We start from the raw sequence: 22,666 nt of genomic DNA, 5'->3' as shown, positions 1-22,666 counted from the left end.
CCCCTTGCCTCTTTCTCTTTTCTAGTGATAGACAGCACTTGTTGGCTTTCCTTGGCCAACAGATGCATCACTCTAATGTCTGTTTCCATGACAGGACCATCTCCCTTCATGTGTCCATCTGTCTCTGTGTTGCTTCTATTTGTACGAACAATCCTATTTGTCTAAGGACTAATTACATCTACAGTGACCCTACTTCTAAATAGGGTCATGTTCTGAAAGGCTGAAGTCAAGGATTGACTATCACTTTAGCATGACACAATTTAACCCATAACATGTGACAGCTTCTAATAACTAGAACCAGATCAAAAGAAAACACCAAACCTACAGCCTCCATCTAACTCCTGTCCACCTTGGGGAGATCTTTTGCATACACAAAGCTAATGAGAGACTGCCAAGAGCAAAATAAACTATTCATCATTTATCTGTTCCTTCAGCAAACATTTCCTAAGTACCTTTTTAGTGTCCTAAGTATACTAGCTGTGGGTAAGAGAGCTAAGACAATGTCCCTGTTATTGATTAAAAATAATAGAGGGAGCCAGGCCCAGAAGCGCACGCTTTTAAGTTTAGCTACTTGGGAGGCTGAAATAGGAAGGTTTATCGTTTAAGACCAGCCTGGGCAAAAAAGTTCCAAGATCCCATCTGAACAGAAAAAGCTAGTCACAGTGGCACATACCTGTTATCTTAGCTACAGCAGGAAGCATAAATAGAAAAATCACAGTCCAGACTATCTGGGAAGAAGGTGAGATCTTATCTCAAAAATAACAAGGAAGGTAGGGCTGGGAAGTTGGCTCAGTGGTAGAGCGCTTGCCTTGCATGCCTGAGGCCCTGGGTTCGATTCCTCAGCACCACATAAGCAAAAAGAAAAAAGCCGGAAGTGGCGCTGTGGCTCAAGTGGTAGAGCGCTAGCCTTGAGCTGAAGAGCTGAGGGACAGCGCTCAAGCCCAGAGTTCAGGCCCCACGACTGTACCCAAAAAAAAAAAAAAATAACAAGGAAAAGGACTGGAGGTATGGCTCAAGAGGTAGAACACCTTCCTAGGAAGCATGAGTCTAAGTTCAAACTTCAATACTTAAAAAAAAAAAAGATGATTAGAAGGGTGATGTCACACACTTGTAATCCCAGGAGGGGAAAATGTGAGAATTTTTCAAAGACAAATTAACCAGACACTCATGGCTCATGCCTGCAATCCTTGCTACTCAAAAGGCTGAGATCTGAGGATCATGGTTAGAAACCAGGCCAGGCCAGTAAAAAGTAAAAAGCTAGAAACAGAGCTGTGGCTCAAGTAGTAGAACACTAGCTTTGAGTAAGAAAAGCTCAGAGTCAGTACCCAGGCCCTGAGTTCAAGCCCCAGGTCTTGTACCTCCCAAAATAAAAAATTCACCAAACTCCTGCTCATGATAGAGGCCCTGAGTTTAATCCCCAATATTGCTGAGAAAGACAGAAGTACAGACAGATAGACAAGACAAAGAAAGAAAGAAAAGAATATTAGAAAACTCCTTAATTTTATAATTCTTTGCTCACCTGCATCCAGATAGCAAGGAAGCAGTTTAAGGGGCCAAGTACCCCGTCCCAGTCAGCCACAGCAAGAAGCCTCTGTGAAGAGAGAAATAAACACACGATGACTGAAGACAAATGGCTACATGGTGGAGAAGACAAAGTCCTAAAGTCATGAAGACCCATAAGATTCTCAAGCTTGGGGCTGGGAAGGTGGCTCAGTGGTAGAGCACTTGCCTTGCATGCATGAGGCTCTGGATTCAATTCCTCAGCACCACATAAACAGAAAAAGCCGGAAGTGGTGCTATGGCTCAAGCACTTGCCTTGAACTGAAGAGCTGAGGGACAGTACCCAGGCTATGAGGACAGGCCCCACGACTGAAAAAAAAAAAAAGATTCTCAAGCTGGAGAGAACTTTTGAGAGTACCTTGGTTGGGGATTTTCTAATTGAAACACATGGCTGAGGGTAGAGCTCAGGGGTAGAGAACTTGCCTGGACATGACACAAGGGCACATTTTCTATGAGCAAATCTATGAGGATATGCAATACGTATACTAACAAAACCCAAAGGTTACTGCAGAAGATAGAGGTTTGTGAGGCACCCAGAGATTCAACACCACCTAGCCCCACACACCTGGAAGAGGGAACTCCAGACATGGTACAAAATCTTTAGACTACCACCAGGGAAAGTAAGGCTCAGAGAGATGCCTAGGATCAACCCATCAGGGCATACACAATGACTCTACAGCAGAGGCAGAACTGGAACTTGGGTCCTTTCTGATGACTGGGGTAGTATCCTGCACTACTTCTTAGGGTAAAGTGCACAAGAAGACAGACTTCCATGCCTCCTACTCCCCCTTTTCCACCAACAACTCTCCAGTTGCATTTCCTGGCAGGGGACACCATTCAGATGCAGCCCTCCACCTTTAGCTTGTGCTGTTGTTCTCACCCTTGGGAGGCAGTGCATGGACTCAATGACTTTCTGGCTCTTTTCCAACTTACTGAGGCTGTGGGGCCAAATAAGCTTCTAAATGCTGGCTCCATTCTGTAGCTTCCTTTCTCTGTAATCCTCATGAAACCTTCTAAACTCCCTGGGATTTACCCCACTCCTGCAGGCACCTTTCCATCCCACTCTGGAGCAGAAAAATTCAAGGGCATAAGATGCAAACAGAGAGAAGTTCTTTCACAAGTTTGCTTAGAATCCAGCCTTTTCTGATCCATATAAGTGACAGTGCTAAGTCACTGGGGGGAGGCGAAGATGGGGGGGGGGGGGGGAATGCATAGATTTTTCCAGAGAAAGTGAACCCTCTAGATGGCTTACACTGGGTAACAGTTTAGAAACTGATACCCAGTGTTTTTAGTTCAACCCACTCAACACATCTCAACAGAAGGAGGGACCTTCGGAGAAGGCAAGAGACACCCTTCCACATCTGAGGTCACTTTCACCTCCACTGATTAACAAAGACTCACGGTAAACGTAAAGGAAGTGGGCTCTGGAGTCTCCTTCCTGCCAGTCAAAGGTAGAGAAATCTGGAGGAGGGTGCCTAAAGGAGTCATAATGGGCTTGATGATGGTATTTAGCACATCTGAGTTCAAAGAGAAGCTGTTACTGACTAGCTGCTGGACAGTGATCTCCTGCCTATTCTTCAATTTCACAGCTGTAAATTGCAGTCCCCTCAACATCCATTCCACAAGCTCTCAGTGAGTGTCTAGCACACACATACCAGGCTCAGAGCAATGGTTTATTCTGCCCTGGCCCCACACCCCACTGTGAGGGCTGTTATGAGGATCAGCCCATTAGGAGTCTGAAGGTGGCCCCTCAAATGGCTGTGGTGTGTGTGTAAATATTGTCTCTACTTCCATGCTCCTCCTATGAAGTGGGAAGCACTCATTTTCTTACCGGGGCCCCTCTGTCCTCAGGAACTCATTGTCTGGTTTTCTACTAAAGCCATGAAATTAGCTCTCATGGTTTTTCTGAGACTTTTTTTTTTTCTATCACAGAACCAATTCTGAGGGCTACATTGGCACCTGGAAAACCATAATCCAGACAAACAGGCGATCTTCCAGTTTTCCTTTAAAAGGTAATCTGAGGATATCAAAAGGCCACAAATGGTATAGCTAAAGTGGTAGAGTACCATCCTTGAGTGGAAAAAGTAAAGCAAGAACATCACTCACACACACACACACACACACACACACAAAGGTGACACCACCTTTGCCTTTTCTCCTTTTGTAGCTAAATACATATCAGGCATTCAATTGAAAGGATGAACAAATGAATAATAAGCAAATGAACTGGAAATCCTGCCCCCAGAATCAAAGGGAATGACATTTTCTGAGTTCATTTTGCCCATATCCCTGTAGATCAGCATTCTGTGGGATACTCCAGGGACTGCTCCGAATTGCTCAAGATTGGCCACTCTCCCAGGCTATGGCATGAGAACTCTTGGATCTACTGGGTTTCTTGTGCTGTTGGGCAGCCAGGCCAGACATCAGGGCCCCAGCTTCCTGACATCTTTGTAGCCCAGAAGCGACACAAATAGAGTGGCGATGCGGGTGTCCTCTGCCACCCTCATGCTGATTGCCAGGGTAGAGGGAAATATTTTCATCCACCCTTTCTCTCTCTCCCTCTTTTTTCTTTTAAGCTTCTTCTGATGATAAAAGCTGGAGCAAATTGAAATTGGCAGCTCTGTGGTCTTCAAGCAATAGGAAAAATACTAGAGATCATGTGAACCACACTTTTGAAAACTTAAAAAAAAAATCTAATCTTGCCTCAATAAAAATGACATCATGTCACTGCAATCGGCAAGGAAAAGGCTTGAGAGTTGCTGGCAGTGGCCCAGCAGAGTTCAGGGGTTACGATGGTGGCGCTGGATTCCCACGGGAAAGGTAGATGAGGAGTGCTGCCTTTCAGGTGAACCTTTGGGGGCTGTCAGGTGCAAAGAGTGGGAAGGGATGACAAAGCTCCCCCTGAAACTTCTAACAGGGGCCACCTGCTCCACCCTTCTCTTCTACCTGCCTCCCTTTCCCGATGGGGCTTTTGGCTGTGTTCCTTTCATGGGCCGGCTTTGAGGGAGACTGAAGATGACAGGCAGTCTGGGGAATCTTAACAACAAATCTCCCTGTGAAAACACAGACCAAAGCCAGGGAGGGTGGCATCAGATACCCCAATTCCACTGGAGTGTGGAGTCTACAAACCCAAGCCAAGGTGGTCTGAGCCAAAATAACAAGAGAAAGGGCAGATCGGCCACCCTAGGGAGTGTGGTGCTGGGAGCCTCGGTCTAATTTAGGTGGGTACTGGGAGCCAGACTGCTCCTTGGCCACTCCTGGATAGGAATCTAAGAGCCGGGGAAAAGTGATTTCCTCCTGGCAGCACTTTTCACCATTTTTCAAGATCTATCTTTTGTATAGCTTGAAATTTTAAACGTGTACATATATTTTAAGTTAAACCATTGGATTTAACTTAAATACAGAATATTTAAAGTAGAATACATAACCAGGCATAGTGATACACACCTATAGTCCAGCACTTAGGAAGCCAGGAGTATTTCAAGATCAACGCTAGCTTGGACAATACAATGAGGTCCTATATTAAAAAGAAGAAAAGAAGGAAGAGAAAAAGGAAGGATGGAAGGAAGAAAGGGAGGAAGGGAAGAAGGAAGGAAGAAATAGGTAGGCCCCTCTAGAGGGATACAAAATGACCCAATAAAAGGAAATCTATAGTTTTAATTTTACTTGGAGGGTTGGGTAAAGAGAGAAGCAGAAAAGTACTTTTATATTAAAGGAATAGGAACATATATGGAGTATAATGCAAAATGAATTCTTAATGTGCAGAATACACACAAGCCAACACCCAGATGATGGTGTACAGACACCCTTCCTGTGTTTAGGGTTTCTGAGATCCCACAGGTATTTCAGCAACACAGAGCAGTGTTGAGTTAATGTCCCCAGCTAGGATGTAAGTTCAGAGAGCTGCCTTGGAGGGCAGAAAGGATCTTGACCAGCTCTTGAGAGTACTGCAGGGTGGGAAACTATGAGAGTTAGGTGCACTGGCCCAGGGGCCCAGGGAAGGAGAGAAGGCAAGTAGCCCAGATTATTGAAAGCCCCAGTGAATGTCTGCAGAGCTGAGCCTGACCATAAGGACCTGTGTTCCTATGGTCCACACCACAGGGAAGGGCAGGACACGACACATACCTGAGAGAACTTTCTTAGTAGTGGTTGTTCTATCTTCCCAATAGATCTCAATTCCACCTCTACTTTGCTACTTTTCTGGTCCAAACCACCTACATATCTATCCTGGATTACCGTTATAGGCTCTTTCTTTTCTTACTTCCTTTTTTTCTTCTTTTTTGTTTCTCTTCTCTTTCTTTCTATCTTCTCTTTCTTTCTACTCCTCCTCTCCCTCCCTTCTTTGCGTGTGGGCTTGTTCTGGGGATTGGGCTCAGGGCTTTGTGCTTCCTAGGCAATGGCTTCACCACTTAAACCACATCCCCAGCCCTTTTTGCTTTAGTTTCTTTTTCAGGTTAGGGTCTCACTTTTCCCCCCAGGCCTATCCTCAGACCTTGATCTTCCCATCTCTACTTCCTGGATACCTGGGATCTTAGGCATGCACTACCACACCCAGCCCTAATGTTATGATTTCTTAACTGATTTGTTTGCCTCCCTCCCTTTCTGTCACAAAGCAAGCTAAATAATTCTTCAAAAACCTGAAGCAGGGGCTGGGGGTGCAACTAAGTGTGGTAGTGCATTTCTTAGCATGCATGAGGCCCTGGGTTCAATCTCCAGCACCTCCTAAAAAAAAAAATAAGAAAAGGAAAGGAAAAAGCACAAAGCAAACTTTGCTCAAAACTTTGCAGTGGCTTCTGTTTTTATACCAACAAGAAAAAGACATAAATAGAAAAACTGGCATAATCCACATCAAGTTTGCATTTTATAGCGCTTTACCAAGATCATTTTCTTAGTCCCAATGATCCTTCTATGCTTACCTGAGACGCTAACATAGAAGAAGTTGGTTACAGAGTATAAGAGTTATGTGCTATCCCCGTACCTTCCCTGTATGTCCAGAATTATCTCAAAGTAAAACATTTTTTGTCAAAGGATCATCCAGGGAAAATGCAAATTTGTCCTTCTTCTTTCACTGAATTTTAGGCCTTTCTGAAGAGAGGAAGGAAATAAGCCCAGGAGTTTTGATTTAAAGTAGTCTGTGGAGAAGGTTCTAAAGTTGGTTGCTCAGATCTGGTGCCATCTTTGACTTTCACTTTCCATCATGGTTCAGTGCAGACCTTCTGGTCTCTTGGATCCACCTCTTCTCCAGCCCCACCAGCCCCACTTTCAGGCAAGCTTCCATCTTCCTGTGTGGTTTCCTACAAGAGCCTTCCTGGGAATAAGGAGAAAGCAGAAGGCTTTGGAGAAGGTACCCTAAAAAGACACTGGCATGGAAGCACCTATAGAGAAATTGGGGTGATAAATCGCCTCTAGTCTATAAACAAGTGGAAGGGAAAAATCTGTGTCACCCAAGAGCCTCTAGCTGGTTCATTCTACATAATTTCATTGTGGGAGAGAAAGCAGCACCCCTATATAAGGTATCAAATACTAAAATCTGAGTTTAGCTCCAGGTTTACCCAAAGAACTTAGCATGAGTGATTGTTATTTTTCTTTTTATCTCCCCCTTTCATTTATTGTCTCAGGGTAAACAGGTGTGATTCCAGAATGCCTGAAGAGTGAATCAGTATTCTCCTGTTTAAGTCAGAAGAGGCCACATCAAACAATAGCCCACAAGGGATTATTAATCATTAAATAGGCACACATATGAACACTCAGGCAAGGAAGCCATTTTTCTTTCCTTTCTTGTCTATTTTTTTAAATAAAATTAACAAAGCATAAAGCTTGACTCTGACCTTCTCAGAGAAAAGTGTCATTTTTTTTTTTAACCCACTGAAGACATGTAAAATTCAAGGCTAACAGGACAAATATTTCAGGTGGAAAAGTACTTATTCCTTTGGGGGTCTCATTCAACCACTGAACAAAGGCCTGGGTTTCAAGTTGGAGCACCTGCCTTTCCACATGCACACACTGAGGGAAAAAATAGGTGTTCTCAACCATGTTTGGGTAGATATACAACATGGTAGGATTGAGACACCAGGACCACACCTGGGTGCAATCATGTGAAATAATTTTAAGTACAACTACCATGGCCTTTCTTTCTTCTTCTCCCTTGCCCTGTACGTGTGGAATGTGGTCCTTCCTCAGTAGAATCAGTAGATCCATGACATGACCTCCCTTAGGTGTGAAGGTACTAAAACATTAATAACTTCTCCATAACAGGTCCCTTACTTTCCCTCAGGAGACATCTAAAGGGCAGAATGAAGAGATGAACCATCTAGCACATGCAGTCACAGGCCACAGAATTAGGATGGTCAAGTGCCATGTTACACCACTTCTCCTGATGTAATTGTTAAAAGCACTAACTTCACCTTCAAAGTGTTCAGGCTGAAGCCATAAATTCTGTGGCTGCAGGACTGCAGGTGAACCCAGGGCCTCAAACTTGCTAGGCTGGCCCTTTACTGCTGAGCCATACCTCTAGTCCCCTTCCATTCCCTCCCCCCCTCCTCCCCATTTCTTTGGATTCGTTAATTTTTAGACAGAGACTCACTTTTGCATAGATGCATGCCCAGACCACAATCTGCCTGTGTTAGGTTTTCCATTGTGGACAAAAGGCATATGCTACCATAACCAGCTTCTCTGTTAAGAGGAAATCCTAAGAACTCTTCTGCTCAGGCTGGCCTAGAAATATGATCTTACCAATCTCAGCCATCCATTTAGCTTAGGAAGGTATGATAGGCTGACACCACTGCATTTAGGCATGGCTTGAGAAGAGGGACTCTCAAACTTTTCAGTCTGGGCTATTAAACCACTAAAGTCCCAATCTCAGCCATTAACACTCAGCTTTTCCAACTACTCTTACCCCAACTAAGTAAAACTAGGATCCAGACAGTATCTTCCCTTGTTGTCCTTTGGGTGTGAAAGTCCTCTGAAGCCCTTCTAGGCCCTCCTGGCCCCCCCAGGCAGGGTGGAGTAAAGGAAGAGTGCCCTACATCCTGAAGTCTAGGCCCTTATCAGTGCTAATGTCTTTGGTTCCATTCAAACCTCTCTTTTCTGTGAATCTGAAAACTCATTCCAATTAAATGGCCGGGCCACACCAAGTTAAGGGCTCGATGATATCTGCAGGCAAACAAAGTCTAACCACAGTGTGTGAGTAGTAGAGACCTCCTCCCTGGAAAAAGAGGTGGAGTCAGGTAACTTCTTAATGTTTCTCCTAGACCCACAGTCTTCAATGCAGGAAAAAATGAATAAATGCATAAATTAGTGCGTGACTGCCGAAGCCATTCACACTTCGGTTTGTTAAATTCATTCATATATTTGGCTGGTCAAATATATTCCATCTTTGTGCCTATCTACTTGGAGAATATTAACATCTTATGGGGTACTTTAACTAGATGAAAGTAGTGATATATCCAAGATTTACCATAAAGAAAAAAAATAAAGTGTTTAAGAATCTATGTTGTACACATGGTTTGCCAGGCAAATTCTAGGCAAGGTACATGTATTAGTCCTCAGAAGAGTCCTACAAAATAAGTATTGTGAATTTCTTCCCAGTAAGTAGGCAAAGAAAACAAAAGTCCAGAATTGTTGATGCACACCTAGATACTAAAAAAAAAAAAATCTGGAACACGGACCAAGGTAGTATAGATCCGGACTCTGCTTCTCAGCCACTTGATCCTATTTTTCTATATGTGGATGTGTGGTCAACATTCCTAATAGAAATAATCACTGGGTCTGTCAAATCTCAGCTGCAAAGCACTGACGCTCACAGAGGAAGGCTGTATTTAAATATAAGAGGACATTGCACCCCAACTTTATAGCCCCCTTTACTGATATCATTCAGCATCATAAAACAACAGGTGTGTTGGGGTGCTCCATAAAAACTGGTGTTTTGTAGGCTCCACTGACAATTATTTAACCCAGTGTGTCCGAGCATGATTACTATTTGTTTCTTGGCTACACTAAATCTTCCATGAGAATCTGGAATACAATGACTGAGACATGTACAAACAGGAGAAGGAAGTCAGGCCTTGCCTTCTGACCACTTGCTGGGCAACAGTCCACCAGTGTCACCTGTCCCAAGTGTCCTCCTCATTTTCCAGTCTCTCAGAAGGAAAGACATGGCCTGCTTACTGGCCTTTTCACCCTTCCCATCTGCTGCCCAGTGGTGGAACTTGTCTGCTTCAATCTTACTTATTAACTATACATAGATATGGCAGGCTGCGATTACAGTAGGGTTGTTTGAGAGCACAGTATCTTGCTTCTTCCCACGTACCTTACCCTGGGAATTGCTTTGTACTCACATATTGCCATGTGGTAGTGTGTCTTTAATAACCATCAATAAAGATAGGCCTGGGAAAACTCCTCTAAATTCACCTGATTGCAACAGAGAGGAGTTGTCCGCAGGGCTGACTTGGCTGCCCAGAGGTGGTCACCAAGAGTGGTCAGAAGTAAACCCACCCCTTGATTAAGCAATCGAGGAAAATTCAGAAAAAAATACGTTGACTTCTGAGGGTTCCTTGAATCAGAAGTAAAACCTAGTTCCCTAAGTTCCAGTTCATTCATTTATTGTTCAAATATTTGGGGTGTCTGTTTTGCCAGACATTCTAAGGAGAGTTGTAGCTTTTTTGGAGAAGCAAGAGATGAGGAAGAGGTATAGGGGGACCTTTTTATGATGTCACCGCTCTGCTTACATGAATGTAGCATTTTAACAACAGGCAGTGGTGGAAGTAATTGTCAAAACAGGTACATAACTGACTTGCACATCAGAGGTGCTCAAAATATTATTAAGCAAACAGTTGGAACTTGATGGTTCCAACCCTTGCCAGTATAGTCTGATGATCATCAACACAGGTTTCATTTGACACTGAGCAAACAAAATGGGACTCTACCCCCTCTGTCAGGTGACAGAGAAGACTCAGACATCAAATCTAAGTCTGTCCTGCATGCAGGACTTTGACTTGAAGAGGGTATAAAGGGTTGAATAAACACCCACGAAAGAGAGATCAAATAACTAAACTTGAGGACCAGGGTCCTACAGGATTATAAAAGCCAGTTGAGATTGACGCAGCAGCTGGATATATGTATGATGTGTACACAGCTTGGCAATTTACTCAGGAGCCAACAAACATACTAGGGCCTTATCAATCCAGCGTAATGTACTTCAATGTGCTTCGGGAGCACCTTCAACAGGCCCTACAGATTTTAGCCAAAGCTGGACTGTAGTAGTCCAAGTCCTCGAAAGAGAGGTTCCTCCCCCTACTTTGTCTAATGTCTAAATAAGTTCTGTTAGGCAGCTGCCCACAGTGGTTGAGGGACAACAGAGATTAAGGCTTAGTCCTGCCACACCTTACCACCTCCTCTCTAGGGCCACCACCCTCAGACTGTCAACTGCCTTCATTCCTGCCATCATGTCACCTTTTCCAGGCTCTGGGATTTTTTTTTTTTTTTTGTCTGTCATGGGGCTTGAACTCTGGGCCCAGGTGCTGTCCCTGAGCTCTTCAGCTCAAGGCAAGTGCTCTACCACTTGAGCCACAACACCACTTCCAGTTTTCTGGTAGTTAATTGGAGATAAGGGTCTCACTGGGAATTTCCTGCGTAGGCTGGCTTTGAATCTCGATCCTCAGATCTCAGCCTCCTGAGTAGCTAGGATTAGAGGTGTGAGCTTACTGGCACCCGCCGTCTCTGGGATTTTTATGTTACAGCTACAGCAATACAGGACATACAGAACAAAACAATTAATTAGTAAGGAGTGATACCTGGGCTAAAATTCTCCCAAAGCTGGTATTCCTTTCTAACATCTTCCCAGGGAGCCTTTGGAAGGCACTGGATGCTGAACTAAAAAGTCTAGCCTCTGGGCTGGGAATGTGGCCTAGTGGTAGAGTGCTTGCCTAGTATGTATGAAGCCTGGGGTAATTCCTCAGTACTATGTAAGCAGAAAAAGCCAGAAGTGGCACTGTGGCGCAAGTGAGTGGTAGAGTGCTAGCCTTGAGCAAAAGAAGCTTGGGGACAGTGCTCAGGCTTTGAGTTCAAGCCCCAGGACTTGAAAAAGAAAAAAAAAAGTCTATTCCTTAGCTCAGGAAACTCTAGACCATCACTTCTCTGTGCCATTTCTAGAACCTGTTATCTTTCTAGTTTTCTTTCACAAGAGAAGATATTTTCTCTTTGGCCTTTCCCCTCTAAAAAGAAGATATCCTCTGAATTCCTGGCATCTTATATCAAAGGGATAGCCATCTTCCAGTCTTCTCTGTTTCAGATCCTAGAAACCTTACTCTTACCTAAGGTTCTCCCTGACCAAGAAGTCAGTACTGCTTGGTCTCCAAATCCTTCCCCTGTCTTGTCATAGAAGTACTGTTTTCCTGAAGCCTGTCTGCCCCATATCCTGTGTTCACAACAGCTCATAATACCACCAAATGTCTTCTACCCTCACCATATAAATCACTCTCCCTCCCCAGCTGACTCTACACATCCCTCCAGGTTGTATAGGCTGTAGCACTGAAGGACAAAATGCAAAAAGGGATGTGAAAGTAGAAAACAATTCTTTTCCTTCCCTCCCTTTCCTAAACATGACAGCCAGCAGCTCCAAGTCTTTGTGTTCTTCCATTTTCACTGCAATCCTTATCAAGTGTTCTGGTCCTGAGATCAAAGCCAGTTTAAGAAACTAAAATTATTCCCTCCAGGTCTTCTTTTTACTGCATATCCAATGACTGGAGATTATACAAAAGCAGGAAGGACATGTCCCTTGGTTTGGTGTGGTAGACCTGGAGGTGGGCTGTCTATTCTGTGTGGCTCCTGCAAAAGGTTTCATATACCCTGGAAATCAGAAATCAAAATTCCTTCCCTTCCAGAGTATACAGAGTGAGGAGGAAATTCTAGAGAGATTTACAGTGCTGCAAATCAGGGACTGAACTGTCCTCATCAGTAGACAACTCAGCTTCTCTGCTGTCAAAGCCATCTTTATGGTAATGGTCGTACTTGCTGGAGATTATATTTCAAAATGTTTTTCTCCTTATATAGGAGAAAAACTCCTAGACTGGCAGGTGGGAAAATGGGAGCTTGACTGAGGGGGGAAACGTTGATTTGTATAAGACACTTTGTCCTAAGCTCAGTTTCACCATCCATTAAATGTGTGGGCTGTATGACCTCTCAGGTTACATCTCCAGCCTCTCAGGTTACATCTCCAGCCTCCATTTTTCTTAATTTGTGTGATAATGCAAGGAGGAGGAAGACTGCAATTTAAATACACATACATACATACATATACAATCAGTCCCATATCACTTTCAACCCCTAAGTTTTACTCAAGTAATTTCCCTAGAGTAGCTATGTTTTCTTGGCTTTTATTTTGGAGAAATTTGATCTGATGACACAATTTGAATTGGCTTATCAGCAAACCACATAATTGCAGGCCCGGAGTCTGCAGTGACTAGGCTTCACCCTCACATTCCTGAATTTTCCCTTGGCCCCAGGGCCTGCCCTCACACGCCCTAGCCCTGAGCACAGCTCTGAGCCTTTCCTGTAAAAGCCCAGAGGTAGCTGGCATTCCAGTGATCACAAGGAATACCCTCCTCCTCCTCCTTCTCCTCCTCCTCCCTAGGCCAGATCTGCATCACAGAGGCCCTGCAGGGATGTTGGGGAAGGGGGAGGTGGGGGTTAGCTAAGAGCACATTTAGAGCCTTCTCACCTCTCTGCTGTGGCCTGGCCACGTGTGGGAGTACAGCCATTCCAGGGCGCCCCACCCCCACCGGGCCTGAATAAGGCTTTCTTGGCAGCCTTCCTCCTTTAGAGCCCATTAGTAGAGTTCATATTCCCTTGCTCACCAGCTCCAATCAAGTGCTGGGGGGTGGGAAGCATCACAGGCTGCTAGGAGCCAATGTTGAAAGCTTCTGCTTTCCACCCCACCCCCACTTTGCTGAGCACCATTCCTAGCTTGGCTAGAAATCAACCAGGCGTTTTGTTCAAAAGTGGCAACTTATTTTTATCGAAGATGGAATGCAGCCGCAGCATTGAAGTTGCTTCTAATGCCTCAGCATGGCAACCGTGTGCCAATGCTAAGCGCTCCTGAGCATTCTTTTTCCTACTAGACACTTTTACCCTCTCCCCATCCATGCATTGGGCACAGCACTGCTCAAGTGCCTCTGAATTAAGACAAATAATGTTGCATCATTCTAACTAGCTTTATTAATGCCTCTACTTTAAATGGAGGCGTTGGCTAGTGAGCTATGAAACCGTTTCCTAAAACTACCAGAGGACCAGGGCATTGTGGCATCTCCAACCTTATGTTGCTATGGACCCTTGAACCAGTCCCCTTCCCATCTCAGGGGAAGCACAGAGTGGCTGGATCAGCTTTCCTTAACCCTTTCGGTCACACAGAAACTGGATCTGCTGAAAGCTGTAGACCTTATCACAATGGATTGAAAGGCGGCAGAGAGGAAGATGTATTTGTTCATTTATTTGAGAAGTATTTATTTATTAGACTCTTGCTAAAGGTATGCAACATAAAATTCCATTTCAGGGGCTTTACAGGCTCCAAAAATCCTGGCCATGAATTCCATGATGAGCATATACAGGCTCTTATCTAGATAGACTATGATAATATTCTAGTAAAGGATCATAAAACCATGAGCCAGCCAGGTGCCAGAGGACAGAGACAGGAAGCCGTCACCAGGAAGGTGATCTCCAGTTCCCCTCCCACCCCAGTGTCGCCTGACACGCGCAGGCAGACATGCATGCACAAGCAGCCTGGAATGTACTGTTTCTGGGTACTCAGGCTGCAAAGAGCTAGCCACAGCCCTGAGGGATAACAAACATGGCTCTTCCATCCTGTGCTTTATTTTTCTCACGGTCTTTGAAAGGGCGGTGATCAGGTGATATGTGTGGGACTGCTCCCGGTACAGGTGCAGAGCAGGTAGGAGAGGGGAGGAGAAAACACGCCCAGTGTGTGCTTACTCAAGGCTCTTTCAATAGACTCCCAGGATAGCTCTTGGCAAGGCAGCTACCTCGTCTCTGGCAGGCTGCAGGGAATCTGAGTGTGAGAAAGTCAGTCAGGCGGAGAAAAAGAGGAGAAAAAAAGAAAAAGAGCCCCAAGTCCTCAGGCAAAATACCTTTTTTCCCCCCTTCCCTTCTTCTCTCACTCTCTCCTTTCTGAAGCTTTAAATCAAACCTATAGACCATTCAGATACCTAAGGAACAAAGGAGAGTCTCTCTGGAGATGCAGGTATTTGTGTTGTGGTTTTAAAGAAAACAAGTAATACCATATGACGAAGAGAATCACAGTGGGGGAGGAAGGAGGCCAGTGTTGGAGCCCCTAGATGCATTTATTGGGTGTGAAGCACTGGGATCAAATAAGTAACCTCCACGGACATCCAGGGCACAGTGTTCTCTCTGCTAGGGAGTAGGGGTAGAACAGTAGGAAAGAAGAAAAAATACATAAAGGCTGTTCCTAAAGGGAGCCTTTCAGATCTAGAAGACTTTCTAAAACTCCATTTATAGTCCCATCGGAGAAGGATGGAGAGTCCCAAATTGATCCTGACCAGAATAAGGACTCTAAAAAAAAAATGATATGTGTGTGTGTGTATATATATACATACACATATATATATGTGTGTGTGTGTATATATATATTCAGGAAAAAAAGAACCCAAAACCATTCTTCTTAATATTTAAAAGATCAGAGACCAAACAGATTTTTATTTTTTTGCCCAGGTACAAATTCATGAATAAATTTTGGATACTTGAGCCCTCTGTCCCTCATCTAAAGGTGTTTCATGTATGTGTTCTTCCAGACTAAGCACTGCTGAAGTGGTGATAAATGAGTTGCTGGTTGCTCAGTAACTGACTCATGAGATGCTTGAGACCCTACAGGGAGACCCTTACCTAACTAAATTCCATCCTCTCTGAACCTTCTGGGAGCCAAAGACTGAGCTGGGATTGGTGCAACAGAATCAGATAAGAATGGGTTAGTTTAGGGAGGGAATGACCCAACCACAGACAGCAGCCAAAGTCCTAGCAGAGCACGGTAGAGAAAGCTTTAGGGAAAACCTAGAAAGGGTTAACAAGCTCTCTGGGAAAGGTTTAGTTCCTCAGGAGAATCTGGGTCAGTGTATTTGTGCAAGTTTTTGTTTTGTTTTGTTTTGAAGTCAGATGCTGGGCAGAAACATTTTAAGAAGCTTGGGAAGTTACTGGGGGGCGCAGCAGAAAGGAGAGTAACATGATAGGCTCATTGTCTTTCACCAAGAAAAACTTTTTGTTTGTTTGTTTTAAAGACAATTTTCTGCCATCACCATTTTTGCCATCTTTTTAAAATAAGAAGTCTTACCCCTTTGGCCTAGGTTGCCAGTCAACAAAAGAGACATTGTTCATCATTTCTTCTGAACATGATAGAGCAACCCATTCTGTGATATGTTAAACACACACACACACACACACACACACACACACACAGTCTCAGTGAACAAGAGTGAGTAAATCAAGCCTTCAATGAGCTAAAGATTTGGCTGCCAACTCTAGGGCTGTCGAGGAGATGGAAATGAGCTTAGCAGGTAAATGGGATCAGAGCCATAATGATACCTTAGTTGTGACTCCAGGTGGTAAGATAAACAGAGAGCACTAAGCAAGTTTCTGATAAACTCAGGTCTCTGGGCAGTTGGAAGTCAATGCCCAGATGAGTTGGACTGCAGCAGGTGTTTCCAGATGATTGTCAGTTCACATCTGCACTTGAGAACTTTCTTTACTGGCTTGAGTGTCTGAGATGGCCTCTCTGCCTCCAAACACTGCGATCCCCTCTCCATGCTTTGGTGTGGACCATCTTCCTGAGAACCCCCTTGGTCCCTTCTCTCCATGAACACACTCTGGCTCTGCACCATCTAGAAAAGGTCAAGATGTTTACAGGTCTTGTGTCCACCTTAAACTTCCTCGTCTCTTTGGGGTTCCTGGACACTAGTAAATGTTCCCTGAATAAAGATCTCAATCTGCCCTAGATACTCCCTTCCTTCAGCCCCATGGCACACATTTCCAATGTTCCAGTCCTACCTATTTTCCAAGGTACAAAACACAGGCCACTTCCTCAAGGAAGGTTCCAAAGCAAACTAACTTAAAAGCAACTTAACTCTGAATGTTCATAGCATTATTATCTCCTTTCATCTATATAGAATCACTGCTCTTACACATAAGACCTCCCAGTGAAATCTTGTGTTGGGGGGGGGGGGGTGGAGGGGGGGAATCCAACAGATGCCAACTGTACTAAGTACAGACATCTAGAGGCCATAGGTTTGTAGAGGTCATAACTGTCTTACTCCCTCCCATAGTCCTCAGGTTGACTACCAATATTGTTATCCACACAGCAGTGACCGCCTACGTTGTTTAGCTCCTCCTGAATCCTCTCAGAAATAGAGGCATATGCCCAGTCATCAGACAGAAAACCAAGAGTTGTCTACCTGGCAGCTGACTATGTGAAGCCTCCTTACAGGCTGCCACTGACCTTCCCCTCTCCCATCTTGGTAATTCTGGGGTTTAACCAAGTGTCTGGCAGTGAGCTTGCGTTCCATCCTAAAACAAAGGGCTTGCCCAAGGTCACGCAGAGTCAAGGAACCTCGGAATCCCATCCGGGATGAGATCTGGTGAAATCATTGACAACATGCTCGCAGTGGGGAGCTCCGAGGAAGGAAGGAATGAAGTGTCTGAGAAATGTGTGCCAGGCCTCCGCGACGCGGGAAGGGCTGGGGGAGGGGGGAGTCGACATCAAACGAGACGCCGGGATCCCCGATTGCTCCAAGCCGCCGGAGCAGTGAGCAGAGCTCTCGGGGGCGGGTGGGAAGATGGGAGGGTGGGGGAGGGCTGGGGGACACCAGGAGTAGGAACAAGGGGCTAGAGACCCCGGCAGGCCCGAAGGAGGGAGGCGGCGGTGGCTGCAAGCCGGCCGGAGCAGTGCGCTCCGCCCGCCCCGCGCGGCAAATCCCCCAGGGAGGCCGCCGCCAGAGCCCTGGCGCTCCCGGCCCGGCGCCCGCCACGTGGCACCCGGCGGCGGTGGCGGCGGCTCCTCCCGGCGCGCGGCCCGGGCCAGCCGGCAGCACGCAGCCGCCCGCGCCGCCCGCCTCTTCCCGGCCGCCCGCCGGCAGCCTCGAGGGCGCAGCGAGGGGGAGCTGCCTGGCTGCCCAGGACCCGGGGAAGGGGCGGGTGGCGCGAAGCCGCCTTAACCACAGCCGCCGAGCAGAGGCAGGAGGCTGACCCGGCCGCTTCCTAAGTGCGGTCAGGCATCTTGTGACCGCGGCGGGCGCCGAGGGCCCCGCGGGGGGAGGCAGGGCGGACGGGGCCCGGGGGCCGGGCGGGCTGGGGCAGGGAGCAAACAGGGAGTCCTTCCCCACCCCGCCCCACCTCTCCTCTGGGCTGTTGAAAGCGAGGCTTTTGGCCACTGTAAAACCCCACACCCCAAACTGGGGACAGGGTGGGCTGATGATTCCCTCCCCCCCACTCCAGGGCGTGTGCACCCCGCCCGGAAGGGCTGACCTTGGCGGGTAAGCGCCGGGGCCCGGGCTCCCAACCCACCGCCCCTTCGGATTCCTGGCCCCGCGGGGCCGAAGGAGGGGGCCCCCGGACACACACACACCCCACACGCAGCGCGCGCCAATGAGCCCGGGCCGGGCGCAGGGGGCGGGGTTTTCCCAGGCTCTAGCACAGCAGCTGCTATTTACCTTCTTGGCTTCTCCCGGGGACTAGGAACCAGCCCCCGCGCTCCGCCGCCCGCCGCCGTCCCCCCCCGCCTCTCTGCCCCCGGGGCGCGCGCACACACACTCACACACGCACGCACACACACATCCTCCCCGGCTCGGCCGCAGCCGCGGCGGCAATAAAACATCCTGGCACGTGCTCCGGCTCCAGGCGCGCCCTCGCCGGCCGGCTGATGTCAAACTGCAGCTCGGCTGGTGTACCTCTTAAAGGGCCCGTGCGCGCGCGCCGCGGGGACCTGAAGCTGTGTTGGCTGCCCGCGGGGTGAGAAGGGGCGAGGCTGCCTCCTTTACCCGCCACCTCCACGAACAACGGAACACAAGACCCTACGGGTGGAAAGGGAAAAAGCAGCCAGCGCAGGAGCGCGCGTGTGTGTCCCTGTGGCATTGCCATCAAAGCTCCCCTTGTTCGTTTTTTTTTTTTTCCATTTGAAATTCCATTTCCTTTCTACCCAGTTTGAAATGCATTCTGATTGTTTCCTAAGGAAGCTGGAGGGCCAAGGTTCCAACGCCAGAAGACGACTGAGGGGACACGGTTGGGAAGGGAGGCATTCAACAACCATCTTGCGTCCCCAAACCTGCAAATATAAAGGGAAGGCATCATCGCTCTCAGGAAAAAGGGGAGGGGAGAAAATTTAAAAACAATGTCTTCTGTATGATCTATTCTCATTCACTGAATAGATAAAACTGGAGCAGCAAATCACTTCCATGTTTCGCGCTATTCTTTAAACACTCCAAATTGTCTTTTTTTTTTTCTAGGCCTTTTCTAATTATATCTCAACTTATTACAAAACACCCCTGCATAGTAATAGAATTAAGAGCAAAGATCCTTCACCCCAAAAATTTCTTCACCTGAAGTGGAGAAATCCTCTCCAAAGCAAAGCCCAGAGGGGGTGAGAAGTAAAGGGTTAAAATCCTTTTGATTGACGTTGTAGCCTCCGGTGCCCTAGGCTCAGGCGCGCGCCATTGGCCGCCAGACCTTGTGCCTGGCGGCCAATAGGGGGGCGCGGTCCACGAGCGGTGCCGCGTGTCTCCTCCTCCCATTGGCTGAAAGTTACTGTGGGAAAGAAAGTTTGGGAAGTTTCACACGAGCCGTTCGCGTGCAGTCCCAGATATATATAGAGGCCGCCAGGGCTTGGGGATCACACAGGATCCGGAGCTGGTGCTGATAACAGCGGAATCCCCAGTCTACCTCTCTCCGTGGTCCTGGAATAGCGCTACCGACCACAAGTAATCATAAAATACAATAAACCCTCAGCACTTGCTCAGTAGTTTTTATGAAAATCTCAAGTAAAAAGAACGCAAGCAAAAATTTTATTTTTCGCGAAGGACTTCCAAAATAAAATTCTCTAGTAATCTAGTAGGGGATTAAAAAAAAAAAAAGGAAAATGCCAGCTGATATAATGGAGAAAAATTCCTCTTCCCCGGTGGCTGCTACCCCAGCCAGTGTCAACACGACACCGGATAAACCAAAGACAGCATCTGAGCACCGAAAGGTAAGGGCAATACCTGTCTGCCTCTGCAGCCCTAAGAAATTAAGTCGGATTAGGGGTGGGGTACAGCAGGGCTTCTTTTTCGCTTAAATCTCCGGGGTGAAATGGCAGATCTCATGAGAACACGGGCCTTTTTATAATTATCATTTTTTTTTGCAGTCATCAAAGCCTATCATGGAGAAAAGACGACGAGCAAGAATAAATGAAAGTCTGAGCCAGCTGAAAACACTGATTTTGGATGCTCTTAAAAAAGACGTAAGTGAGGAATGGTGCTTTTTAAAAAAAAATAAAGATAAGAAATGTTCTCAGTCACAAAGAATGAATCCCTCGCCTGCAGTGCGTGGATCTTATCCCCACCAGCCCTGCGCTGTCCTAGGAGGGAGGGCTAGTCTGTCTGGCTTCCTGGGAGGTGGGCCTGTGGCCCGCGTAAGGAATCCCCCGCCACCCCCCGCACTCGTGCGACGGACTGGGGTCTCACGTTCCCCGCTTGCTTCCTCTCCTACGCAGAGCTCCCGGCATTCCAAGCTGGAGAAGGCAGACATTCTGGAAATGACAGTCAAGCACCTCCGGAACCTGCAGCGGGCGCAGATGACGGGTAAGGGCGGCACGCGCGTCCCCTTCTGCCGGCGTCCCTCTCGCCCCGCGGTGATTTCTTCCAGACTTCCGCCGCAGTTGTGAGAGGCATTGAGCTACATTTTACTGCCTTGGCTCCCTCTCGAGTTCCCACGGTCTGGGTCTTATTTATAGCCATAACTCCAAGTTGTTACTGTTCCGGAAAAGGAGGGGAGGGAGAGAGGTTGTAGCCGCAAGGGTGGAGGGTGGCTTGGCTGTGGGGGAAATTGATGGGGTGGGGAGGGCCCCGGTGTAGGATGGCGGCGGGTTTGAGCCGGGTGGAGGTTAATAGTCATCTGGCTTAGCAGTCACACACCGCCGCCCCCTACTGCAGGAAGGGAAATGAGAGTCGGATGCCGGGGTGGGTGGCATTGCCCAAGGTCACATCGCGCGCGTGGGTGGGGGTGGCCGGTCTGGAGCTGAGATCAGTTTAAAGAGAACCTTCGAGAATTGGGAGGGAGTGTCCGCCTCGGCGGCCCCTCTTCGTGGGGAGAGGTTTCTGAAGCTACCCCACCCTTCTAGCCGGCGGTAGTTCCGCAGGCGCGCGGTCAGGGAGGCGCGCGGCGGGGACCTCCCAGGGCGGGAGGCTGTGGCCACCGGGCCAGCGCCGTTCGGTGACCTGTGTTTGTCCTTCTGGCCTGCAGCCGCGCTGAGCACAGACCCCAGCGTGCTGGGCAAATACCGAGCCGGCTTCAGCGAGTGCATGAATGAGGTAACCCGCTTCCTGTCCACGTGCGAGGGCGTTAACACCGAGGTGCGCACTCGTCTGCTCGGCCACCTGGCCAACTGCATGACCCAGATCAACGCCATGACCTACCCCGGACAGCCGCACCCCGCCTTGCAGGCACCGCCGCCGCCGCCGCCGCCAGGACCCGGCGGTCCCCAGCACGCGCCGTTCGCGCCACCGCCGCTCGTGCCCATCCCCGGAGGCGCGGCGCCCCCTCCCGGCAGCGCCCCCTGCAAGCTGGGCAGCCAGGCTGGTGAAGCCGCCAAGGTGTTCGGCGGCTTCCAGGTGGTGCCAGCTCCTGATGGCCAATTTGCCTTTCTCATCCCCAACGGGGCCTTTGCGCACAGCAGTCCGGTCATCCCTGTCTACACCAGCAACAGCGGGACCTCCGTAGGCCCCAACCCTGTGTCTCCTTCCAGCGGCCCCTCGCTCACTGCGGACTCCATGTGGAGGCCCTGGAGGAACTGAGAGACTTAGGCCCCCAAACTCCCCAACCCACATCTTCCCTTCGGACACTAAAACAAGAACTTGGCTACTAGAAGAGACTTTTGTGATTAAGCTGATTACTTTCTAAAAAGTTACTTTTTTTGTAGAGAGCTGTATTAAGTGGCTGACCATGCACTATATTTGTATATATTTTATATGTTCATATTGGATTGCGCCTTTGTATTATAAAAGTTGAGATGACATTTCGTTTTTTACACGAGATTTCTTTTTTATGTGATGCCAAAGATGTTTGAAAAAAATGCTCTTAAAATATCTTCCTTTGGGGAAGTTTATTTGAGAAAATATAATAAAAGAAAACAGTGAAGGCTTCTTCATGAATTAAAATTGATTATTTCATAATAGGCAATGAGAGATTCTTGGTATAATATAAATGACATGTATCCTGGGGATTCAGAAATTAGGTTTTTTTTTTAACCCATCAAATCTTTAGCCAATATTCCATGAACTAAAAAAAAAAGTTGTACCCAGTTAAACCCCTTATATAGCTTGCTTAAATACTTGTTATTCTCTAAAGGATTTCAAAAAAATTGTTCATAGTTCTTTAGTCCTTATCCCCATTGCTGGTACTGGGGCTTGAACTCTGGGCCTAGGTATATACCTTAGCATTTTTTGCTCCTGAATGGCACTCTACCACTTGAGCCAAAACTCCACCTTTAAGTTGGAGATAGTCTCACTGACTTTCCTGCCTGATGTGGCTTCAAATCATGATTCTCAGATCTCAGCCTCCTGAGCAGCCAAGGGCTGAACTTAAGTTCATAGATAGACTCTCATTGCCCACTAAGGGCATCTCCTGCAGCGCAGCACTGCTCCTTAACATAACCACCAACATCCAGAGTAAGAATAGATTCAACTCCAGCAGCCTAAAAGTGGGGTCTTCATTAATTAGTCTATCCTTAGGTTCAGCTACATATTCCCTAGCAGCAGCATCTCAAAGTTTGAAATGCCTCTGTGCACACTCTTCAAGCAAGCTGCAAAGGTCAACAGATTCCTTCTGCCAAGGGACAGCTTGTTAG

The 22,666-nt window shown here is 47.3% G+C and overlaps 1 protein-coding gene across 1 annotated transcript; it reads left to right on the top strand.

Annotated features, from left to right (window-relative positions):
- Window positions 1–19,446: 19,446 nt before the first annotated feature.
- Hes1 (hes family bHLH transcription factor 1) lies at window positions 19,447–21,962 on the top strand. The gene is made up of 4 exons (XM_042668125.1): window positions 19,447–19,810; window positions 19,967–20,062; window positions 20,315–20,402; window positions 21,064–21,962. The coding sequence occupies exons 1-4, from the start codon at window positions 19,703–19,705 to the stop codon at window positions 21,612–21,614; spliced, it is 843 nt and encodes a 280-aa protein (XP_042524059.1). The 5' UTR covers window positions 19,447–19,702; the 3' UTR covers window positions 21,615–21,962.
- Window positions 21,963–22,666: the final 704 nt, after the last annotated feature.

Source organism: Dipodomys spectabilis, unplaced genomic scaffold (genome assembly GCF_019054845.1).
Source record: "Dipodomys spectabilis isolate Male_0828 unplaced genomic scaffold, ASM1905484v1 ptg000017l, whole genome shotgun sequence".
In the NCBI taxonomy this organism is placed as follows: Eukaryota; Metazoa; Chordata; class Mammalia; order Rodentia; family Heteromyidae; genus Dipodomys; species Dipodomys spectabilis.
Note: the sequence above shows the minus strand (reverse complement) of the source record. Positions and strands in the feature narration are given on the sequence as shown.